The sequence below is a fragment of the Actinia tenebrosa genome, unplaced genomic scaffold, assembly GCF_029948245.1.
Source record: "Actinia tenebrosa isolate PJP-AT-01 unplaced genomic scaffold, QUT_ActTen_1.0 PGA_scaffold0__85_contigs__length_37466705, whole genome shotgun sequence".
In the NCBI taxonomy this organism is placed as follows: domain Eukaryota; kingdom Metazoa; phylum Cnidaria; class Anthozoa; order Actiniaria; family Actiniidae; genus Actinia; species Actinia tenebrosa.
This window is the reverse complement of record NW_028292569.1, coordinates 23,251,654-23,275,967: the sequence shown is the minus strand read 5'-3', so window position 1 is coordinate 23,275,967 and position 24,314 is coordinate 23,251,654. Positions and strand designations below refer to the sequence as shown.

Below are 24,314 nucleotides of genomic sequence, written 5' to 3'. Positions count from 1 at the left end.
AACGAAATTTCCCCTCGTCTGGTTCGAAGTACCTCTTCTTCTTCATCTTCTTCGTTGTGCTCTTTCTTATCCTTCAAGCCTTTCGTTCTTTTCGCAGCCTCTTTCATCTCTTTTTAGACTCCCAAGATTATAATAATGGAGATTTCAGATTATTTCCCAATGCAGGAAGACGAATTCTTGCAGCTTCTAATATCGATGAGTTTGCAAAACCAACTTCGGTAGTGTTAGTCTCTTATTAGTAAAAGAAAATAGTGAAAAATGGGAGCGTTTTCTTGTTTAAGTGTGTTGTTTGGTATGAATAATATTCTTGTGTTTCAGTTTAACTAATTAGCAAAATTGGCAACGGGGTCGACTCGTTGAGCAAACAGTCACAATTAGGCGTGTTGATTGTATTTTGCTTAAAAAACCCACTCAAACTCCAATCCTTTTTTGTATAATTTTTACTATTAAGAAATTTTGAAAATTCTCATTTTTATGAATACTCGACTTAATTTTCTGAAAGGTTTTTGTATCCTTTTTACATTAATTTATTTTCTATATTTTTCACGAGCCGAAAGATAACATTTTCTAGCTGGTAACATTTTCTGGTAACATTTTCTAGCTGGTGGTCGTATGGCTTTAGCTTGACAGGGACTCAATTAGCTTCGTGCTATCGGTTTATAAATACCTATCATTTAATCCCTGAAGACGCTGCTTAAGTAGTTTTGTTTTTATACATATAACACATTATCTTTTCATGTTTTTGTGTCTCAATTCTGTTTTTATTTCAGATTACTCCTTGAAATATTAATGGGCTTCGAAGCCTATTCAAGAACTAGGAAAAGCTATTTTAGAACATAAACATTATTTGCATGACATTTGTATTTAGCTTTCCTTCCTTTTATTTGATTATTTCGTGTTTTTGTCTCAGCTATTCTGAATTTATTCCAGATGACTCTGAAATATTAATGAACTTGAAAGATGTCCAAGAACTGAGGAAAGCTCTTTTACATTATAAACTGAAGTTATTTGCATTGCATTTATAATTAGCTTTCCTTACTCCGTCCTTCCTTTTTTCCTCCCTTCCTTCCTTCATTTCTTTCTTCCTTCTTTCTTTTCTTTATTTACTTCCTTCCTTCTTTCCTTCCTTTCCTTTCGCCCTCCCTCCCTCCCTCGCTCCCTCCTTCCTTCCTTTCTTCTTTCTTTATTTACAATTCCATCCTTCCTTCCTTCCTTCCTTTCCTTTCTCTCTCCCTCCCTCCCTCTCTCCCTTCCTTCCTTCCTTCTTTCCTTCCTTCCTTCCACTGTCTGTATTTACTTTTTAGTTTATGCAATCCACACAATTCAGTCTTGACATTTATACCTTTTCTTTCATAAATTCTTATTAACATTTTCGTGGCTCAGTTTTTATTTCTATCGATTCTTTTTCATCCTGGTTTATCGCGAACTAAAATAGTTTAACTTCAAACCTCATCGCTTTTCCAAAGTATTTCAATTTAATACCAAAAAACAACAAAGTTTTGCTAAATGACCTTAGAATGATGCTGACAACAAAGAAGATTTAAAACATGTGCAAATAATTCATTTTTTAAATTATATTTTAACATCTCACAACTTGACAGCGATCTCAGATAATAAACATAATATCATATAAATATATTCATTTATATCTACAACATACATTTTTCGACGTTAACAAGACACTTAAATGGTATTACAGTAAGTCTTTTAAATGGCTTTAACATCGAAAAGGGTTTCGAGTTCTAATTTTCAGTTTCGAGTTTAGCAACCGCAAAATGGCTTTAGCACTCAAATGGGTTTAGCAATAAAAAGGCTTTGGAATGCTCTAGAAAAAGAATTGATTACAGAATTGCTGACTTCAAGTAGAATAAAAGTTTCAAATTACTGTAGCTGAAGCGCGTTGATGCGAACCTGCTAACGGTGTGATACCGCAACAGATAAATAAGTTTTTACAATGAAAATGCCGGTTTTGATTAGTTTTCGTTAGAATCTTCCAGTAAAAAAGCTTCAGTTTATCTTTGTTAAACGATTAGAAAGTATTTAGTATAACTATCTATTTTCTTAGCTACTGATACCACGCCTTCTCAGCTTTTTTTTCTTCTCCATCTGTAAAGGTCTTAGCCATTACATTGCAATGGCTTACAAAAGAATATATTATCATACACTGCATTCATGTTTTTAGCGCATGCTTGCTATTTACATGGTTTCTCAACTGAAAAGTGACCTACTTACACTACCAATGGCTTCAAACGCCTCTAATTTTTTACAATGTTTTCCAACAGCTCCAATAAATGATTTTTTCGAAGTTAAAAAGAAGTCGGCCTAACTGCTTTCTAATGTGTGACAGCTGAATTGCTTCCGTAACCTGAAAAGGCTTACACTATAATATATCTCCCTATCTTTCACCCTGTTCTAATTATCGTGATAGATAAAAGACGAAAACTGATGCGGTCTCATAGACCAGTTGTTTGGATAACCACTGCCTAAATAGCCGAATGACAAAGTGGGCAAAAGTTTAAAGAAGCGATTTCCTGTTCGTAGGCTCGGTGCTTACACGTGCTGCACATCCAGAACTGATAGTCCATCAATGGGCGCCCCGTCACCACACATGTGGGGAATTTAGTGTCACAGTTGGGGCATACTTGACTCCTGTATTGGTAAGGTGTGGGAAAGTATTATAAGAACAAGAGCACTTCTACACAGAAGGGTGTCTCAGGCCGTGCGTACAAGGACGTTCACGAGCAAGGTCCTATACATGAGTCATCGTATAAAATAGGGAGGCTAGATAGATAGAGAGAGATGAACTTTATTTACCCTCGGCTTTACACGAAGCTTGTCAGGCCTCTAGCATATACTGCTAATTATCCGAGAGGTTAACATCTACTTCTGCATCTTTTATTTTTTATTTGAAACTCACAGCAATATCTCACCGGCAACACCCACGGAATTGCGGCCGGAAAACAGTTCAATGTGGTGAAATGGTTAACTAAACCATGAAAACACTTGACCATTTTCTGGGGACACACGTATGCTTTTTTATTTTATTTTTTGTTTTGTTGTTTTTTGTTGTTGAGAATATGGAATGAAAAGCTGAATATGATGAGATAAATCGATGAGATGATGAGATGTTATAGGATTTTAAGTATGTAATGTTGCTTGTTGTGACAACTTTATGGCGAGAGTCTGTTGTGGGATTTTTATCGAATTATTTGGTGGAATGTTTACACGAAGGTTTGCAATATGTGATTACCGTTACTGATTGTCGTTTGATAAGCCTTTAGAAGTGTTGTTTAGCGACACCGCATAATAAAACCAAGTGGAAATAAATAAAATAGAAGATGACATGGGAATCTTACTTACCAATCTGGAATCAGTGTTTCACAGTTGGTGCATTCTACCTTGTTGCCTCTAGAGTCCTTAGGAGAGTGTCTGGGAAAAAAAAAACAATTATTGACTTTAACCTTAACCAAGGAGAAAAACAGGAGTATTCCGTATTTCTATGCCAGGTAACTAAACATTTTTTCCGATGTCCCGCTTTCCTTCCCTACTCGTTTCCCGCCCTTTTTAATATTTGGTTTACGCGCGTACCTATTATCAGGCGTTCACGTTTCCCGCCATTTTTCAGTTTTTGACGCGCGTACGACAGTCAACTCTCAGTTCCCGCTCTTTTTTATTATCAATACACCGACACAAGTAAACCATTTTTATCTATGGCTCATACTTTAACATGGGAATTAGTACTTGAAAGGGCTAATAAAATTATTTACTTCGTGAATATTTCCAGAGCAAGCTCCTCGTAGGCCTTCCGTTGTTCATCAGTGATGTTATCCAATAACTCCAGCTTGATGAATGCCTAATATCAAAGGACATATTCAGTATGTAGATATATAATAAAAAAACTTAAGAATGAGTTAAAGTCAAACTTAGGGTTAAAGTAACCTTTAAAATAGTAGAGTAAATGACAAATTGCGCTTGACCACGACAATTATCCTCAAAAGCTGCCTTTAAGGATCCACTTTAGGGTTAAAGACTGGGTTATCTCTATCACGACGCAAGCCGATGCAAAGATAAGCACAAGCGCAAGCCACCCCAAGGAAAACAAAATCTTTCGTTCTTTTGCGCTTGCGTCGCTTACATAGTGAGAGCATGGACTAGCTTGGAGTTGCGTCTTCTTGCGTCGCTTTGTGCTTAGTGTCATTAGGAGTAAACAGGAGTTATACGGTGGGCATATTTACCAAGAGAGTTTACCTTAGAACAAGTTCCAAAGGATCTGTTAGCGCAACTCGCTAGAGCCAAGAGAGAGAAAATGACTGAAGCGTCCAGTACGTCTTCATATTCACGCAAATGCATTGCCTAAAAACAACGAAGAGCAGATCATTAAAACAAATGAAAGTGGATGGATGGATGCAGCGAGTGGATATATAAACAGAGGATGGGAGAAAATTGACCTCCTCACTACCCCCCCCCCCCCCCCTTCAAAAAGGAAAATTGAAAGAAACATTTTACCGTTTTCATGCTAGCTTCGATGTATCCTTCATAAAGCTGTCGCTGTGCTAACAAAAAGAAGTGATATGCCTGAAAAACAAGTAGGTTTTACATCAGGAAACCATCATTGAAGAAGATAAACATTATGCACTAACATCCATTATCGGTTCCTGATTTCAGAACTGGAATAGTTTGATGCGTTCCCCTCATCCATCTTATTTGTGCAAAATAGAAATCGCTAAGAAGGGGGTTTGTATTCTTACCTCAGCACCTCTCCAAGCATTATCGATAAGTTTACTTTCTTCAGTGGCAATGGCGTCTTCTTCCAGAAGACCATCCAAAGCTGATGATGCCTGAAGAAAGGTAAGAAGACAGTTTTATCTAATCTTTTGTTTCTTCATATAAGATAAGGAAAAACAATGATTTCAATGTTCGAAAGCTTATTTATACTGGTACAAGAGAGTCTGATGCCTAACAGAGAGAAGTCAGTAAGGGGGCCGATGTGGCAGGACGGTGAATATGTTATTTCACTAGACCCTTGTTCTCTATATTTACACTACCACTACCACTGATATCCATACTACCTTCACTATCAGTTAGTACTTGACTATTACTACTGTACCTCGCTATAGATGTCCAGCTCTATATTTACACTACCACTGATATCCATACTACCTTCACTACCTTCACTACCAGTCAATACTTGACTATTACTACTGTACCTCGCTATAGATGTCCAGAAACTAAGAAGAAAAAATGAGGTAAATACATCAGTGACATTTTATTGTCGAGATTGATTAGGATTAAAGGAAAGTATCACACAATGTCTTAAGGGCGGTTCTGAGATTCTAGTTTAGGGTTGACCCCAGAAACCACTGTCAAACTTACGTTCTCAGCAACATAAGGGAGCTTTCATTTATTAGCGCATGGGGGGAGGTGAGGGGTCGGAAAAATCACTTGGAAAGCATTACAAACATAACCCAACCCCCCTCCGTGGTAGAGACAACAATTCCAAGTTTCTCAATATATGATGACCCCCTTTAACCACACTCAAAATAACGTAAACCGCGCTACAATTTTGCTTCCCCCCCCCCCCCCCCCCCCCATGCGCAAATAAATGAAAGCCCCCTAACATTGGCAGGAAGTGATGTGCACAGGCACACCATGAGACTCTACTAGATCTGTCCCAGGTGTTTAGAGCGATTAACTGGCCCGCCAATCTAAATTAACCAACCAACTAACTGCACTATAGACTACCACTGGAAGGTTTTTATTCCAGGATAGTTTTGATTTGCGTCGGAATCGGAAGTCGCACTGAAGTGAAAACCACTCATCATAAGAGTAAGCACACTCCAAGAAAAAGAAAACTTTCGATCTTTCGATCTCGATTCTTGCGCGCTTCCAACTACGTCGTTAGTAAAAAAGCCTTCAATAATGAAATGGTTTATTTTTAGAGTCGTACAAAATGAATCAATGTACCTCTCTCTTGTTTCGTTTTTCTTTTCCTCCTGCTGTCTTTCTGCTGCTCATCTTGATATGTTCGTGATACTCTTCAATCTAATACCAATAAACAAATCAAACCTTTAGCCCTTTGGCTACTGATGCATAGCCCAATAAGATGATATAGCCCAATAAGACGATATAGCCCAATAAGACGATATATAGCCCAATAAGACGATATATAGCCCAATAAGATGATATAGCCCAATAAGACGATATAGCCCAATAAGACGATATAGCCCAATAAGACGATATATAGCCCAATAACACGATATATAGCCCAATAAGATGATATAGCCCAATAACACGATATATAGCCCAATAACACGATATATAGCCCAATAAGACGATATATAGCCCAATAAGACGATATAGCCCAATAACACGATATATAGCCCAATAAGATGATATAGCCCAATAACACGATATATAGCCCAATAAGATGATATATAGCCCAATAAGATGATATAGCCCAATAAGACGATATATAGCCCAATAAGACGATATATAGCCCAATAAGATGATATAGCCCAATAACACGATATATAGCCCAATAACACGATATATAGCCCAATAACACGATATATAGCCCAATAAGACGATATATAGACCAATAAGATGATATAGCCCAATAACACGATATATAGCCCAATAAGACGATACATAGCCCAATAAGACGATATATAGCCCAATAAGATGATATAGCCCAATAAGATGATATAGCCCAATAAGATGATACATAGCCCAATAACATGATACATAGCCCAATAAGACGATACATAGCCCGATAACACGATACTTAGCCCAATAAGATGATATATAGCCCAATAAGATGATACATAGCCCAATAAGACGAGATATAGCCCAATAAGACGATACATAGCCCAATAACATGATACATAGCCCAATAAGACGATATATAGCCCAATAAGATGATATAGCCCAATAACATGATACATAGCCCAATAACATGATATAGCCCAATAACACGATATATAGCCCAATAACACGATATATCAGATATAGCTCAACTTAGTAACAATTAATTCTAAGATTTTACTTACAAGTAAAGCCGCTAAGACGTATAGTTTCTTTCCTCTAACTGGATTAGTTCTTGGATTTGCGGTTTCTTGTGCCAACTATACATGAAAAAATGAATGAATGGAAGAAAGAAAGAATGAACAAAAGGGTTAGAAAAAAATACTAAAAACAATTCTCGGTGATTGCATCACCCTGCATTTCTACCCAAAATTTGCCGATGATTCATTCGTTTCTAAATTATAAATCGTTTAAGGACTCACAGCTATGCTTGTGCTGAGTGACGAAGGTTTGTCAAGAAAATACTTAGATCCACAAAAATTGTTCGGGAATTGAAAAATTCTAGTATTATCGTGGGTCCGCGCATGAGAAGTCTAGAACTCATGACTTCAAGGTACATATTTCATGACCTATAAAATAGGAGCAAATACGCTGGGTTGGTTAACTACACATTCCTCAATCTTTGCTCAAAGTATCCAGTAACTAGTAGAGTACCATGGATACGTCTAATACTATGGACAACAGGATCAAACCACAAAATTTGGAGCAAAGTCGCTGGGTTCGTTAATTACACATTGCTCAATATTAGCTCAAAGTATCCAGTACCTAGTAGAGTACCATGGATACTTCTAATACTATGGACAACAGGATCAAACCACAAAATTAGGAGTCGAGTCGCTGGGTTCGTTAATTACGCCCAGTAACTAGTAGAGTACCATGGATAGTTCTAATACTAATCTATGGACAACAGGATCAAACCACAAAATTAGGAGCCGAGTCGCTGGGTTCGTTAATTACACATTCCTCAATATTAGCTCAAAGTATCCAGTATGAAGTACAGTATATGGCGTGCTTCTAATAATGGACTATAGCTTACCTTGAAGAGTAGTTTAGCAGCATCAATAAAATGATTGGCTTTGCGATAGCTAGGAAAGGTCAAGGCTCAACATTTCTAAAACTCGTACTAATACCAAAAACCTCAAAGATTTTGTTTCGTTCGTTCGGGAGGGAAAATGGGTGATATTTTAGTGTGAGAACCCATGAAAGAAAGAAGAAAAGAGAAAATAGGAGAAAAACCCTCGAAGCATTAAAAAAATAAAATAAAAAGCAATTATACTCACATTCATCTGTCTATCAATTCATTCTCTCTTCCTTAGGGACCGTTCATTATGTAACTGGGGGAGGGGGCTGGGTAAGAAAAGGAGGGGCCTCGAAAATGTTTCATGTACAAAAAATGGGGTCCTGGAATTTTTTTATGGGTTTAAGGGAGGGGACTTGAAATTTCAGGTGAAGGTCTAAAGACAGTGAAGGGGGGTCTTGAAAAAGATCACTTTCTTTGTTGGGGGGTCCCTAAAAAGGGCGCCTTGTCCAACTTCTCACCCCGCCCCTCCCCCCAGTTAAATAATGAACGGTCCCTTATCTTCCTCCCTCCCTCCCTCCTTCCCTTTCTTCCATCCTGTATTCATTTTCGTCAGTTTGAAAGGATACAGTTCAATAGCATTTAGTATCTTGTTTTTCTCCAGCAGATGTGAAGCATATTTGGCCAGTAGAGTATCGATCTCCTTCACGTTGTGTTCTTTAGCTAACTGTATCGCCTGATCCCATTGGTTCAAATGTACACAGCAATCGATGGCCTCTTTAATCTTATTGGTCTAAAAGAGAATTAATTTTCTAGTTTCTTGAATCAACCAACCAGCCGTAATGCTAGACTCACGGTGCCATAGACCTTTACTGAGAATGAAGGGGGATTCCCTTTGTGTTTCTAATTTCTCGAAGCATTGACCATAGACCTTTTCTGAGAATGAAGGGGGATTCCCTTTGTGTTTCTAATTTCTCGAGGCATTGACCATAGACCTTTTCTGAGAATGAAGGGGGATTCCCCTTGTGTTTCTCATTTCTCGAGACCTTGACCATAGACCTTTTCTGAGATAGCTATTATGGTGTACTGTGGTCTAGCTTCGGTACAAATATTTTTTGTTCGTGCATCACGCCTTATATGGTGTTGCTTATACCTAAGCTAGACCACAATGCATCCTGTTTATCAAACTCAGAAAAGGCCTTTGTTTATTCTCACTTTTGTTTAACCACGCTTAGCCTCATCCTGAAGAGCTTGAATGCGAGGCCACGCAGGGAAAATCAACATGGCTGCCACGTAACAAAGGTCTATTGTTGTGTACTGGGATATTGCATTTTACCATGTGGCCTGGTATTTCCCATCCCTAGAAAACCGTCCATACCGTTCACAAATAGTGATTCCTATCAATGCTGAATTTAATAGGTAATACTAATATCATGTTCCTTGTTATGTACTGGGGTACTGCCGTTTACCGTGTGGTCTGGTTTCTCCATTCCTGCAAAGTCGTTCTCATTGTTCACAAATAGTGATTCCAAGGTTAGATTGAATAGGTAATAGAAATTTCATGCATCTACCATAAGTATTACGTACCTTTGAGAATGCAACTACAGCTTGTTCACACATCCCTACAGACCTGAACATCGCAGCTATCTCCTACAGAAGAAATGAGTATCCTTTTTACTTCATTATCCTATGAATATATCATAACATTACGACCGGAGCAATCTTTGTATTGGATTAAAAAACTCTCAAGCATAAGCGTGACGTACTGTTGCTCAGTATAACAGCACCGCAACCCGCTCCTGCAATTTGACTGGATGAGCAGGAAGCGCGCAATCTGTGATTGACTGGTTCATTGGATACCAGCGTGACAGCGTGCCGCATGTCATAAAGTGTTTTTTCTCATTAATAGAAAATAAGAAATGGAAAAATTCAAAGTCTATAAGCAGCCGATGTAACTTTGTGCACATGAGTCGATAGCAAATATCAGTGTTACACTCTATTTTCTTTAATCGATTGTTGATGTAGTTCAGTTTATATACATTTACTATTGACCCAAATAACTCGACTTGAAACAATTGCTTGAAGGCAATATTTTAACTCTTATATCTGCTATTTCATACGTACAGCTAGTAGCTTGTGGTTTTCTGGCAAGCTGTTAACCATCGATTCTAGCCCGTTATAGTCCTCTAGCATGTAATAACATTCAGCCAGTCTCTCTTGGTTTCGTCCCTGGACGTAATACGTGACAGCGTTCTGCCACTTTTGACGATCAGCATAATAATCACCAATAGCGTTCCATGCTTGTTCGAGAAGCTGATCATCGCCTGGCGAAGGTTAAATTAGAAAAGGCTTTGGTATGAGTGGGAAACTCAAGGCACTAACTTACTGCGCACACACACTGTACGGTAGTAGTAGTCCCGCCGTAGTCAAGTCGGGCTCGATGTCGTATGTGAGTAGAGTTGTTTGTTGGTTCTCTCCTGTGCTTCGAGGGTATTTCTCCGGGTTCTCTGGTTTTCCTCACTCCGTATAAATCTATTTCTAAATTGCAATTGGAATCCAGTGAAAGAAGAGCCACTCTGTGGAACCCACTGTTAAATCCCATTAATTTATTTCATTTTGTTTATTTTTTAATGTGCTGTAACATATGGCACTAATTTATTTCCATGCACCTCTTCAAATCAATGCGCAGATGTGCTTTTTTTCAAGCAGTAAGACTTGTTTGAAGTGAAGTAATCCGAGTCAAAGAATCAGTATTCATGTCTTACCTCCACCGCCGCCTGTCTTGAGAAGTTGAACCACACGAAACCAGTCACCCAGCTTAACACGTAACTCAACTGCCAGGTCCCTTCGAAACACAAGTGTTTTACAATCAATGAAATGGAGACAACTATGAAGACGACGATGGTGATGAAGACGTTAGGGTGACAATGCTGATATTTATGATAATGGTGATGGTGATGATGATGGTGATGATGATGGTGATGATGATAATGATGATGGTGGTGATGACGATAATGATATTGATGGTGATAATGATATTGATGGTGATGATGATGATGATGATGGTGGTGGTGGTGATGATGGTGGTTGTGCGGTGGTGTTCATAATGATGATTAAGAGGATGAGAATCATGATGATGATGATTGTCGTGATGAAAAGGGTGATGATGATGATCATCACTAACCTTCGGTCCATTTCCAAGTAAAGACGTTCAGCTTCTTCAAATCGTTTGAAATATGCTGCTACCTCTGCTTTCTTCTTGCTTTCGTCCTAATTCAAGATTAGAAATGATTAATGTGTTTTCCCATTTCAGACCATGTGTCATTCCCTAGAGTATTATTTCTTTGTTTAACGGTTGCCCACGAGAAGACAAATGAATATGGATACAACTCAAATGAAGAATCTTATTCTCAAGAGAATGACATGTGGTCTGAAATAGGAAAACGTTACACCCAAGCTAAATTAGTCTATAGAGGATTTGCACCATCACGTGATGGCAGCCATGACAAAAGGCACGACAATGGAGTCTTTTTCTCATTGGAAACTAAATTCTTTCTCATGAAAATCAGACTAGAGCAGATTCAATTTTTCCTGCCTCCTGTCATGGCTGCCATCATGTGATTATGCAAAGCCTTTATTGAGAAATATTTTCAACAACTATACTTACATCGAGCTTGACCAATCTCTTAACGAATCGTATGCCTTGGTAATCCTGACATCTGACAAAGGCCTTATCAGCAACCTCAAGGTCCAGCCTCTCAAGTGATGACTCAGCTAGGAGACGCCTGCGTTTGTTAAATAATTGGTTATTTTTTCTGGGGTGTAGTGTTGTCGTTGAAAAGGGCAAGAAGATATGGAAAGGAAAGAAAAAGGATTGGATAGTATAGGAAGGGATGGGATGGGGTGGAATAAGATAGGATGGGATGGGATAAGATAGGATGACTTGGGATGGGATAAGATAGGATGACATGGGATGGGATGGAATAAGGTAGGATAACATTGGATGGAATGGGATGGAATGGGATGGAATGGGATGGAATGGGATGGAATGGAATGGGATGGAATGGGATGGAATGGAATGGGATGGGATGGGATGGGATAGGATGGGATAGGATGGGATAGGATGGGATAGGATGGGATAGGATGGGATAGGATAGGATATAATAGAATAGAATAGGATAGGGAAGAAAAGGAAAGGGTTGGAAAGGATAGGAAAGGAAAGGACAGGAAAGGAAAGGGAAAAAACGAGAAATGAAGAAAGGAGAGTTTTTAAATTTCGTTTTTCAGCTTACCATAGTTGTTAACTTACCATAGTCTAGGATGTGGGTTGTCCTCGATAAACTGATAGGCATCAGCGATTCCAACTTTCTCAAGCAGATCGCGAGCATCGCGTAGAGACTGAAAAGTACAACAAAAGATTAATAAAACTTGATAAGCACTTCTCAAATGCGAAATTTATCTTGGGCATGGTCAGTTTGGGTAAGTCTACGAATTTCGTATTACAGTGAAAATACACGCCACGGTACACGGCGCCATCCCATAACGGTATTGAATACATCCTTTAAACCAATCATAGCGCGCGAGATCATTGCTTATCCAATCAAAATGCTTGAACTCGACACCGTCACGGTTACGGTACCCCATGGCTTGGTTGTAAATTTTTGAATATCATACGAACACTACTTTAAGTTTTTGGTATATTACTCTAAGCAGGTTCTTGTAGCTGGCGTGCCAGCACGATAACAAACCTTAAGCTAATCTATTGACGAAACTGTGCGTGGTCCATGAATACAAACACTGGTATAGCATCTTACCTTGACCTCTAAATCGATCATGTTTTCCTTGGTTGGGTGATCAGGATCCTAAGATAAGAATAACATTAGTATACAGTAGGCCATGTTGAGGAAGTATGAGCGAGAATAGACCACAGTGAACGAAGTTGATCAAAATTCTCAGACAATAACGATCCTATCATGGTTGCAGCAGTATTCCCAGTGAAAATCTTGTCCCACAAACAATTATACAGTATCTGTCTTAAAGTAGAGTACAACTAGAATTACGAAGCAATTTTGTTTTGTTTTAATTCCCGCGCTGTGCAACAAAATCGGAGAGCAACAGCTAGCAAACTGAAGCAGCATTAGTAGGAAGGATAAAAAAAGAAAAACAATTAAAAGGGTAAAAGCAATGTGTCATATCGTGCCCCATGTTTCTGGAGTAAGACTTTATTCACAGGTTTCTTACCTTCATGACTTCATCCAGAAGTACAGCCTTGACTTCAAGATCGTTGAATTGACAAATATATCCTGAACTAAGGATTGGTTCCTGAAATACAACAACATAGACTTAGGTCCTATGTTCCTTTAGTATTTGTTGATGCAAATCTGTAGCTTTAGTGTTTACCTCTGGATCAAGGTTCCTGAATATGTACATACGTGTCTTTTCCATCATAGCAAACAGCTCACTGTTATCCTAGGAGGGAAAAATCAAATTTATTGGCAATACAATTAGACAAACGACAACAACGACGACAACACCCTCCCCCCCCCCCCCCCCCCCCAAACACCAAAAGCAACAGCAACTACGATTAAACAGTACAATAACAGTAACAGCAATAACAGCAACAACAACATCGGCGACAACGTTAACAACAACGGGAACAAATACAGCACATATATTGAGTGTTTAATGCTTGCACTTAGCGTTCCAATACACTTACATCAGCCCATTTCATGTCCCATACATCTTTACGTTCAAACTTCAAGTGTTCACCAACAACAGTCTCATTTCTTGTCGGGTCGATTCGTCGGGCTTCCTGTGTTACAGAGCAATCAACGGTTATGTCAATGAACATCTCCCATCTCAACTTTTAAGTTTCTTAAAATGTCTCTGGCTCTGGGTCCAAGAGGTACTCTCGTTTCGTTACCACAAGGAGTATATACAAAAGTTATCGCCACTTACCAAGTCAAAAAACGTTAAGACACCTGAGATATCTATGATAGCAACACGGCTGGTACAAAGAAAAGAAAACAAATACTTAATATGATGACACAGAGAGTGAGGTATGACAAAAAAAACCACCTTTGTTAGTTCTAATATCCTACACGGACGTCATTAGGTCGTCACGCAACGCTTTTCTTTTGCTTTAAGCGTTGCGTGACTCTAAGGACATCCGTGTAGGAGATTAGGTCTACCACCCAACCATTTTCAGTTTCCCCAATTGTGTGACCTACGTTGACGTGCAGTTGAGTGACAGATGATGTGGACGACAGTTCAAGACGTGTTTCATCTCTAGGGCCAGTTTAGGTAAAGAATAACGATGAATGGTGCCTGACTCACGACCCTGGAACATAAAAAGACAATATGGGTTCAATCGTATTCGTATTATTATGTTTTGATTCAAAGTAAGTGCAGCTGTGTAAAACAATAAAAACGTAGCGTGGAGGGTGGTCTGTAGCACTGTAAAGGGAAAGAAAGGAAATGGAAGGAATGGGAAGGAATGGATAGGAAAAAAGAGAGAAGAGGTAGTAAGGCAAAGGGAAGTCGAGGAATTTGAAGGGAAGGGGAGGAAAGCAAAGGGAAGGGAAAGGAAAGAAAGGGAATACTTGGAAAGGAATTGATTAGGAAATGAATGGAGAGAGAAGGAAAAAATAAGGAAAGAGAAGTAAATGAATGCGGAAGTGGAATAGATTGGACGAGAAAGAAAGACATTTTACCCAAAAATCCATCCATATCTTGTATTACTCACCACAATGAGCATTTTATCAGATGCGCAAACACAGCATATTGGATCACGTGTTGGCTATCAAATACAAATAATATTATTAGATAAGGAAAAAAATCATTCAGTAGCCAAAAAACATATGAAAAGCGTATCAGTGCACAAACGTGCTGAGTCATGCCTATGATGGTTGTGTGGTAACAATTAGATGAAAGAAAACTTACAGCTAAAGCCTTTTTGATGTCCTTTATGCCTTCCCCTGCACCAGATGGTACATCATCGATGTGAAACATCCTGAATTAAAAAGTGCATGAAGTAAATGAAAATTATTAGCGTGTCCCAGCGAAAATAAGCAAACTCAGGAAAAAAGTACGAGTTCCTGACGGGAAATAAACCCATGGCTTTCTGTATTCTAGTCGAATGTTTTATCATTAAGCAACTCGGAGGGAGTAAATCTTCAAAACCAGAAGATACCGATTAGAGCGTTTTCACGTGACGTCACAGCGGCCATTATCAGGGGTACCAAAACAATACATTTTCTATCCTCCGGGAATTGAACTCTATTTTTATGCAAATACTGTGCAGAAAGTTTCTATTGTTTATGGCTGCCTTCTCACGTGAGTGAAAACGCTCTATAAGCAACTCTACTCACGCACGATAGCAGGTCCAAGTACCAATTAAACCCCCCAAGCCACAGTATTGAGGGGTGGTGCATAAACACGTAGCACATACCATACCATCCATAACTCCACAATCCATACATCAGATCCAAAGAGTAATTATTATATGACCGTGAATCTTAGAGCCTGGACACTAGCAAATCGAGCAATCTGATTGGATAGATCGCATGATAGCAAGTTATGTTTCTATTCTGGGACTTTTACAGAAATATTATAATTTATTAATTTTAAGTGCAATTAAGGATTAGATTTATTCATTTATTTCTTGATTATGTATGATAGCTTTAAGAGATGTTTATAGAGGAGGAGAGAAGGAGAGAACCAACAAACAACAAACAACCAACAAGCAAGGCTCAAAACCGGGTCGCATTGGTGAGAGGCCGGGCATTAACAGCGCACGCCACCTGTGCTTCTCATATTTGCATCATAGTATGAAAGGAAATATAAGAGGTCAACCCCATTAAGAATATCTTCTAGAGTTGATTTTTGTGGAGAAAAGAAAACGAGAATCCAGAGAAAACCCCTCAAAGCACAGGAGAGTACAGGAGAGAATCAACAAACAACTCTACTCATGTATGACACCAAGCCCAACAGGACTCAAACCCAGGTCACATTGGTGAGAGGTGATGCATTAGCAGCGTACACCATCTATGCTTCAATGAAGAAAAAAGTGAGACAGTTAGGCCTAGTTAGGCATTGTTCTTACCTCAGGTTTGAGTAGCCAGAGGATTGGCCACCAGAATCGCCACTTTATTACCAAGAAAAACAAATTAACCAGTAATGGGTTAAAGATGATAGTAATGTGTAAGGAAAAGAGTTGGGAAATACAAGATGTTTTAGAGAAGTAAAAAGAATATATTAAAAGAGTAAGTAGATGTATAAAAGTTATAACAATTGTAGATATTTATTTGAAAAATAAAACTTTCAGAGTAATGAGTGAGGTTAAGTGAAATTATGAAGAATGAGAAAAAAATTTAAGTAGTTGTACAGGATTTCAGATCATGTTGTTTATTAGATGCACACATTTGCATTTTTGAAACAAGAGACAGAGTTGAAAAACAAAAAGAAAAAGATCAGAGTGTAAAATATCAAGAGCTGACAGCAACATTAGAATAACAATGGTGTTATTTCACATTCATTTAATATTGAAATTAGTGAAAAATGATGTAGAAAAGCAAGACAATGTAAAGGATTATGCATATGATGCACCAGTAATATATTATTGTTGAAGATACTTTTCAGTGTTACTAGGTGGTCTGAATCACATGTAAGCGATTGTTACTCTGAATAATAAGAACTTTATAGTAAATTTATAATATTAGCTAAATTCTTATATATTTTTTTAATTTAAAATTATTGTTATTATTCATCTTTAACCATTTATTAAATTTTGACGATTGTATTTATAATTACATTTTAAAGATTACATGTAGAATAATATTGGTTGGCAATTGTATGGGTGGATGGGTTGGTACTGTATGTATGGGTGGATGGGTTGGTACTGTATGTATGGGTGGATGGGTTGGTACTGTATGTATGGGTGGATGGGTTGGTACTGTATGTATGGGTGGATGGGTTGGTACTGTATGCATGGGTGGATGGGTTGGTACTGTATGTATGGGTGGATGGGTTGGTACTGTATGCATGGGTGGATGGGTTGGTACTGTATGTATGGGTGGATGGGTTGGTACTGTATGTATGGGTGGATGGGTTGGTACTGTATGTATGGGTGGATGGGTTGGTACTGTATGTATGGGTGGATGGGTTGGTACTGTATGCATGGGTGGATGGGTTGGTACTGTATGTATGGGTGGATGGGTTGGTACTGTATGTATGGGTGGATGGGTTGGTACTGTATGTATGGGTGGATGGGTTGGATAGATGAATGAATGAAATAGGATGGATGGACAGGATTGGGAGCATTTTGATGAGATAAGATACATGTAGATGGATGGAAAGGATATATTAGGATGGATGGATGGATGGGCCATGTTAGTATAATAAATTAGGGCTACTGCTTAGCTTTATACAAATGTATATTAGCAAAACTACCTTTCTCTGACATCCTTTCTGCGTGATGATGCCTGAATTTCATGTGACGTAAGTTTCTTTGGACTGCGATACTGCCAGGTGTAAAATGCTTCTTTTGATGATGCAACTACATAACTGCGAGTCATGGCAATGAACTGTGGCTCTATATGATAACAACAAATAAAATATAAGACTTGAATGAAGGCTGCATGGGATTGTGAATCAATAAACTAATCAAATAATAATAATAATAATAACAATAATAATAATAATATATCTCAAGGGTAGTATCTGTGTTAAGACACCTAAAGTTGGGTCCTTGTCCAGTTTCCACTTAATACAATGTTTTATAGACTGAGGTTCAATTTACTGTTAGTAAATTTTTGTCTGAAAAATTTGGTACTCGTGCAGCTGTCCATTTAATAAGGGGTGTCTGCTCAATAAAGATAGCATTTAATTATACAGTATATACAGTAAAATAAAGCTTACCTATTTCAATGTACTTGGAGTCCAGTGGTGTGCCAATAGCATTACAAAGAACCAAAACATACTGCCAAACAAAATGCACAGTCCAAGTCACTAATGAAGTATTCAGACATACAACAAATAGTCTATAATTTTTTAACGATTAAATTAATAATACTGTAAAATAAAAGGATATGTGTACAATGTACATACCTGGCCAGACGAATCATCTGCCTTGGTTGCCAAGACACAATGATCACCAAATGCCGAGACTGACATGAGGTTACGGACATACTTCACAAATTTCTGTGGTAAAAAACAACATTAGACAGTTCAAACCAAATAAATCTATAGCATGAGAGTGTCAAAATGAACAGACTATTCTGAGTTTGTTAAACAGGATGCATTGTGGTCTAGCTTGGGTACAAACAACACCAAATAAGTTCTGAAGGACTTAAAGGTGTTTGTACTGACCACATTATGCACCATGTTTGCTATCACAGAAAGATCATTATGAGTTAAAAGATTGAGTAATATTACTAACCTCTCCATTCTTAGTGTCCCAGAATATTACACAGTGTTCAGTCCTTTCAGGTTTTTTGAAGGCATACACCACAGTGTTTGAAAAGAATCCCCACTAGAAATGAAAAACACCCAAGATTTGTTGTCATTATATCATGCGATAAGCAAACAAATACGGCACACAGGATTGGATGATTTGGATGCCTGGATAGTTCAGTAGCTTATCGGTATTGCCTCTATTGTCTTACACACAAAAACTACTCTTTTTAATAGTATGTGTCTGATTATTTTACATACAGTACCTTGTAGTTGGGTCTAATGTTAGCAAAGTAAATAAAGGAATCTACTGCCAGTGCAATTCTGAGACTGCCACCTTCCCAACAGGCTGAAGTGATCTGCTTCCCTGGTACTTTTAGTGTGCGTAGATGCTGTGTTTTAACAAAACAATTTGTATGAAAGGATATCCTTGTATTAGTTAATTAACCTCACAGATTACAGTCAACTCTTGCCTTGCAGACACCCTGATACTATGGATACCTCAATATTGCGGACAGGAGCAAAATCCCTAGTGAAAAATACTGATGATCAAAGAAACGGCCAGTTAATTAATTCTTGCTATTGGGGTCGATGCTCGCTAATTACAGACATCATGCGACAGTCTCCATGGTTGTCTGCAGCAACAAGAGTTTACTGCATTTATTACTAACAAAACATGCTACAGTGTATTAAGTACATTGAAATTTAAATCTCAGCTTAGGCTTGTGTCTGCAACTTAATGAAAATGAACAAATTAAAACATTTACTTACTTCACCCTCAGGTGTGTAGAACTGTACAACATTAACATCCTTGTCCTGTAAACCAGAATATCGCAATCATTCAATGACATGATAATAAATGTACAACTCACAAGGTTTTTATTAAGGGTCAGAGTGAGACAATGCTCTGAGCAAAATTCTCTGGTTTAAACTACCATGATGATGATCTTTTGGACTCTATTTACTGTATTTCAAAAAATAATAAAAACCATGACTCTTCAGCCAGTTTATGATCTTTTCCAATCACTTTGAATATATGTTGCATAATATATTAATTAAATTTGAATGTATTTAAGTAAGTATGTATCACCCAGCTAGAGAACAACCCTTTACATGTACAGTAAGCACAGTAAAGTAAATAATAAGGCAGGGGCAGTGGAAGCTTAAAATCTTTGGGGAGGGGGGGGCACTGCAAAATATCTTTGGGAGGACACTGGAAAAAATCACAACAATAACTTAATAACAGTATTAAAAATCGAATCTATGCATTTATATTTCATGTGGGCCCCCCAAAAAAAATTCATGGGGGGGCCCCTGGCCCCCCGCCCCTGTAAGGAACTCTATGCATGTGTGATGGTGGATGAGGAAAAAACACATGATAACAATAGCACATTAACAACAAAAAATCAATGGTCTTACTGTTGTATCATTGATTTTTTGAATAACTACCCTGTGTGACAATGTATGGGTATTTGGTCGTGACTTACAAAACTGTCCATAATAACTGGGTGGCTGTATTAAGAGGGTGGCCGTAGAGCGGGGTTCCACTATTATATAATATTAATTTTTTGAATAACCGACCTGCGTGACAGCCCTCTGTGAACCAGCAACAGCAAGTACTGAACCATTACCATTCCACTGTATCTTAGCAACAGCCATGGAAGTGTCAATCAACACAGGACCTTGTAAGAAAAGCCAAATATAATGAAAATGTTACATAAAGCCAATTTCAACATGCTAGCATACATGTACATGATGCATATTCATTTAGAGCTTTGCATGTATTTAGCGAGATGTGTCATTGAAAATTGAAGTTATTGGTGAACTAACTTGGTTGAGATATAAAACATGTCGTTAGGGCTCGAAATAGCAGCGTGCCAATGGCCAAAATGCAGGTAAAATTTTACTATGTACTGGCAGGCTAAAACACTTTTGCACTGTCAAATGGAAAATGCAATTATTATTGTACTGTAAATATTGCTTACTTTCATCTAACTCATGCCTCATGATCTGCATCCTTCCATTATCAAAACATATGGCCAGACAGGGGGTATTGGAATCAACCAAGTTGTCTGCACCAGAGTACCTAGAATAAAACAATCAAAAAAAATAACCATGAATTACTGTACAACTTTGATTCCAAAATCCAGCCAAGGCAAGAGTCAAAATAGACTTTAGATAAAAGTCATTTGCCCCCTATTTTTGACTGGTCCAAAAGTGACTGAGGTGTCAACTTGCGACTCCATGAGTAGGGAGAAGAAAAGAGTAAAATGACTAGCTCCTAGCAAGTCTAGGGTCAAAGCCAAAGCTAGTTGTGATTTTTGAGATCTCACTCAGCTACATGTATCAGGGTATTCCAGGAAAAAATCAATAATTACCAATCAATTCCTGTAATCCTTACAGCACCAGTGACATTGGTTAAGCAGAAGATTGTCATCTTGGTCTGTAAAGAGTGACAAAAGACCAAAATAATAATAACTAAAGATGTAATTTTTAAATTAGAACCTTGTTGGGGACAATATTCTTTTCTCAAGTGCATGCATGCTACCATAAGTATAGATCCTGAGTGTTGGTCCAGCTGGGGTTCAAACCCGTAACCTCCTTCTCTACAGTCCAAAGCTCAACCATGCAATTGAACCAACTGGTTGTCGGTTGTTGGTTGTACTAGCATTTCAACGACCGTCAATCAACTTCAAATTGAACAATTATAATGGTAGTGATGTAGAGTTAAACAGAATTATTTGAGGCCTTAAACTACTGTAGATTTTTTATCTTTTGTGCCTGAGCCTTGATCAGTCACTGGCATCATCAGAGGCTATTAATGATTGGTTAACTTTTATGAGCTATTGGAGCTAGACAGCAAGTCAATCGACACACACAGTAATAGCTATACTTACACAGAAGTTCCCTTGGTTGTCAAATATTTGCACCTCTCCATTTGCCATACCAAAGATGATATTCTTGCCATCAGGAGACCACTCAACATTTGTCAGTTGGACTCCCTTTAGTTCTTTACCCCATATCCTGTTACCATCAACTGAACCAACAATAACAGCACCTATCATAGAGATTATAAAATACCTGCTATGAATCTCATGTCCTGATTGGTTGGAACCATGTACATTATGAGAGAACTCAGCATGTGCATGCACTTTCTAACTGTTGTTTGTCATTTGTATCCAAAATAATGGTTATTCTAATTAGTATTTTATAAAAGAAATAAAAAACTTGCTTGCTGTGCTGTGCACGGTTATAAGGCACTTGGGAATTGCAGAAAACTCAAGGAGTGTCGAGAAGAACTCTGCTATGCATCGTGCTTTTCCTAACCTTTCTTTTGTGTTCTGCCAATCCCTGTGTGCTTTATGAATACACTTATCTATTTCTTTAATAATTCAAGCTACTGTACAACTTCTACTCTGAAATATCTCTGATTAAAGGATGGAAGGCTTGCATCAGTCACTGCAGCCACAAACAAGACCAACCAGCTAGAGTTAATAGGGGCTTATTAGGCTAAAGGTTAAATCTTGATGATTGTTCCACGATAATTAGTACTGACAGAATAGACCAATAAACAGTGTGTAAGTACTAAGATGAGTAACTGTTACCATCTTCATAGACAATGCAGATCTTCTGTCCATCAGCATTCCACTTCATGTCACTAACTACACTTCTGTTTCTGTTGTTGATCATTTCTTCATACCATGAGCCTTTTGAAATAAAAAGTGTACGTACATGTATATATACAGTACAGTATCAGGAAGTATTACAGTATTGGCTTGTATGTCAAAAATTAACAAAAATCAACAAAAATCAACTTCTAAATTCCAATTGGAATCCAGTGGAAGAAGACCCACTCTGTGGAATCCAATGTTTATCCCATGATTTACAGTGTTATGTGATCATTCAGGTGCGTAGTATAGCCTTCCAAAACATCATTGTTTAAGTGAATTACATGTACATTGTATACAGTACAATTCCAGGGTTTACATTAAGTTTTGAAATGATATGATATCATTAACTGCTAGAGAGCCCTCCGGCACCAAATGAACATTTTCAATTGAAATTACTAAGTTAGTAATGGTACACGTAGTTTAAGGATGGAGAATTTGGCTCAGTTACTGGACCATTCTCCAATCCCTCATTCTTAATGAAAACTCTGCAGTCACACTTCACCATTTAAAACAATAATATGTACAGTGTTATATGCTGCCATACCTTTGTACAAAATCCATACGATTATCAAACCATATTGATCACTTGTGGTTAGCTTTTGAAACTGTTCATTCCAAGTCACAACCTGAACAGATCCTGTTGGAATCAATGTTTCCAATTATTATAGTCTTGAATTGAGTAAGATATCCTTTACCTGAGAGCCATGTTATTTCTTTTTTTATGGTGGACTCTTCTTCACCATACTCCATACACTCATACTAGTTAATGATACTGTAAAATCCTAGTTCAAAAGCCCCCTCACACATAAACTCACACATTGAGGAGGCAAAACAGTAGAACCCTAAAAAAACAATTATTATGGGAAGGAGAGAGAGAAGACAACACTTCAAGCAAACCTAACTCACACATAGGAATGAGTTGTGCATCAAACCAGTAACCCCAGGCTTCAAGCCAGCACAGTATGATTAGGTTGTTAAGTGATACCCTTGGTAACTATGAACCTTTATCACACAGCATCTTGTTAATTGCCATGATAATAAAAACTATACCACAGGTAACCTCCTCCTGAAGTACTTGAATGTGAGGCCATGTGGGGTAACCTGTTGTTCCAGTCAACATGGTTGTCATGTGATAAAGATATATGTACATAGGGCATGCAGTACAGTACTTACCAGTATGTCCCTCCAGTGTCTGGTTCATGGACAGATTGCTGGGTGCTGCTAGCCCCTTTACTTTGTTATCTTTGCCTACAATTAATTGTACAAAAAAACCCTGAATATTAAGTTTATTTTATAACTAAATTTAATTTCCTTTGAATTAATGATTCTTAGCGAGTCTGGACCATTTATAATTTATGTGTTGGAGGGGAGCTGTATTTTGGGGGGGGGGGGGGTGGGGGGTAGGGGCAGCATTTCTTCAATCAACACTTAGGGGAGTATCAAATGAGGGAGACACTGTATTTCATATTTATAATTGATGTTCTGTTAATATGTGTGTGTGAACAAACAAAAAATAGGCTTGTAAAGATTGGTCTATCAAAAATATGTCATTTTAAAACTCTATTTCTTTATAAAAAAGGAAGGATATTCAATGTTAGAGGTTTTAGAAAATTATACGATAGAATTTGCAAGTAATGCTTTATCAGGAAATCCCCTTCTCGTATCCAAACTTGATCATGAACAGTATCTACAGTTTCTCGGTTGTTTAACTTCTCTTCATAGAGTTTTGCCTTCCATAATGACTGTTATTATATATACATATATATATATGTATATATATTATGATAAGACGTTATTCTTCACCTTGTTGCATCTCCAACTTCAAGACCTTCAACAAGCCATCATCACCACCACAAGCGATGTAACCTTGCTCTCTGTTCCAAGCTAGACATCTCAGCTTCGTATTATTAGGGATAGCAATCTAAAACATCAAATTTATGAAAGAAACCATGCATTTACTTTTCATTTAATATAATAAACAAATTTCACTGAAAAAATATATAATAAAACTTGTCCTTGACGACGAAAAGCCTCGAAACAACCAACGTAAACATCCACAAGAAAAATAAAATTACTCAATATATTCAATATTTTCTCACCTTTTTGCTTAGATAAATAAACATTTTGACCAATTCAGTTGAATCTACGATTATTTTGAGTGGTTTTAAAGTATAAATTAAGTCGATTCTTTGGAGTTTAGTTGTTGTCAAACACTGAATTCGTCCGCCATTTTGACGTGCCTCGTAATCATGTTGCTATACACGACCTTAGTGCATTCTGGTCCTGTCTTTAAAAATAAATCTTTTTTT

The 24,314-nt window shown here is 37.8% G+C and overlaps 1 protein-coding gene across 2 annotated transcripts; it reads right to left on the bottom strand.

Annotated features, from left to right (window-relative positions):
- Nucleotides 1-1,249: 1,249 nt before the first annotated feature.
- LOC116302564 (WD repeat-containing protein 35) lies at nt 1,250-24,240 on the bottom strand. Of its 2 annotated transcripts, XM_031711896.2 has the most exons (40): nt 24,105-24,240; nt 23,809-23,926; nt 23,179-23,253; nt 22,550-22,642; nt 21,940-22,041; nt 21,232-21,392; nt 20,713-20,777; nt 20,320-20,420; nt 19,916-20,016; nt 19,106-19,150; nt 18,601-18,726; nt 18,321-18,413; nt 17,990-18,082; nt 17,801-17,861; nt 17,333-17,474; nt 15,987-16,028; nt 14,825-14,894; nt 14,628-14,681; nt 14,113-14,222; nt 13,841-13,889; nt 13,599-13,694; nt 13,283-13,351; nt 13,124-13,204; nt 12,697-12,744; nt 12,192-12,280; nt 11,550-11,667; nt 11,067-11,152; nt 10,648-10,727; nt 10,007-10,206; nt 9,470-9,532; nt 8,512-8,675; nt 7,901-7,949; nt 7,050-7,124; nt 5,965-6,042; nt 4,749-4,838; nt 4,507-4,575; nt 4,249-4,353; nt 3,768-3,853; nt 3,361-3,429; nt 1,250-2,649 (listed from the first exon to the last, which is right to left on the bottom strand). In XM_031711896.2, exons 1-40 carry the CDS (start codon nt 24,126-24,128, stop codon nt 2,484-2,486), a joined length of 3,606 nt encoding a protein of 1,201 aa, XP_031567756.1. In that variant the 5' UTR covers nt 24,129-24,240; the 3' UTR covers nt 1,250-2,483. The 2 variants fall into 2 exon arrangements, with proteins under 2 accessions (XP_031567756.1, XP_031567757.1); XM_031711897.2 differs by lacking the exon at nt 15,987-16,028.
- Between the last annotated feature and the right edge of the window lie 74 nt (nt 24,241-24,314).

What these genes read in the sequence shown, in the direction of transcription:
- LOC116302564 (XM_031711896.2), bottom strand. Translation starts at nt 24,128, where the DNA reads ATGTTTATTTATCTAAGCAAAAAG. An exon ending in TCAGGAACCTTGATCCAGAG is followed by an intron (nt 13,205 to 13,282) that starts GTAAACACTAAA and finishes GTTGTATTTCAG; the next exon opens with GAACCAATCCTTAGTTCAGG. An exon ending in TGATCGATTTAGAGGTCAAG is followed by an intron (nt 12,281 to 12,696) that starts GTAAGATGCTAT and finishes TGTACTTTTCAG; the next exon opens with TCTCTACGCGATGCTCGCGA.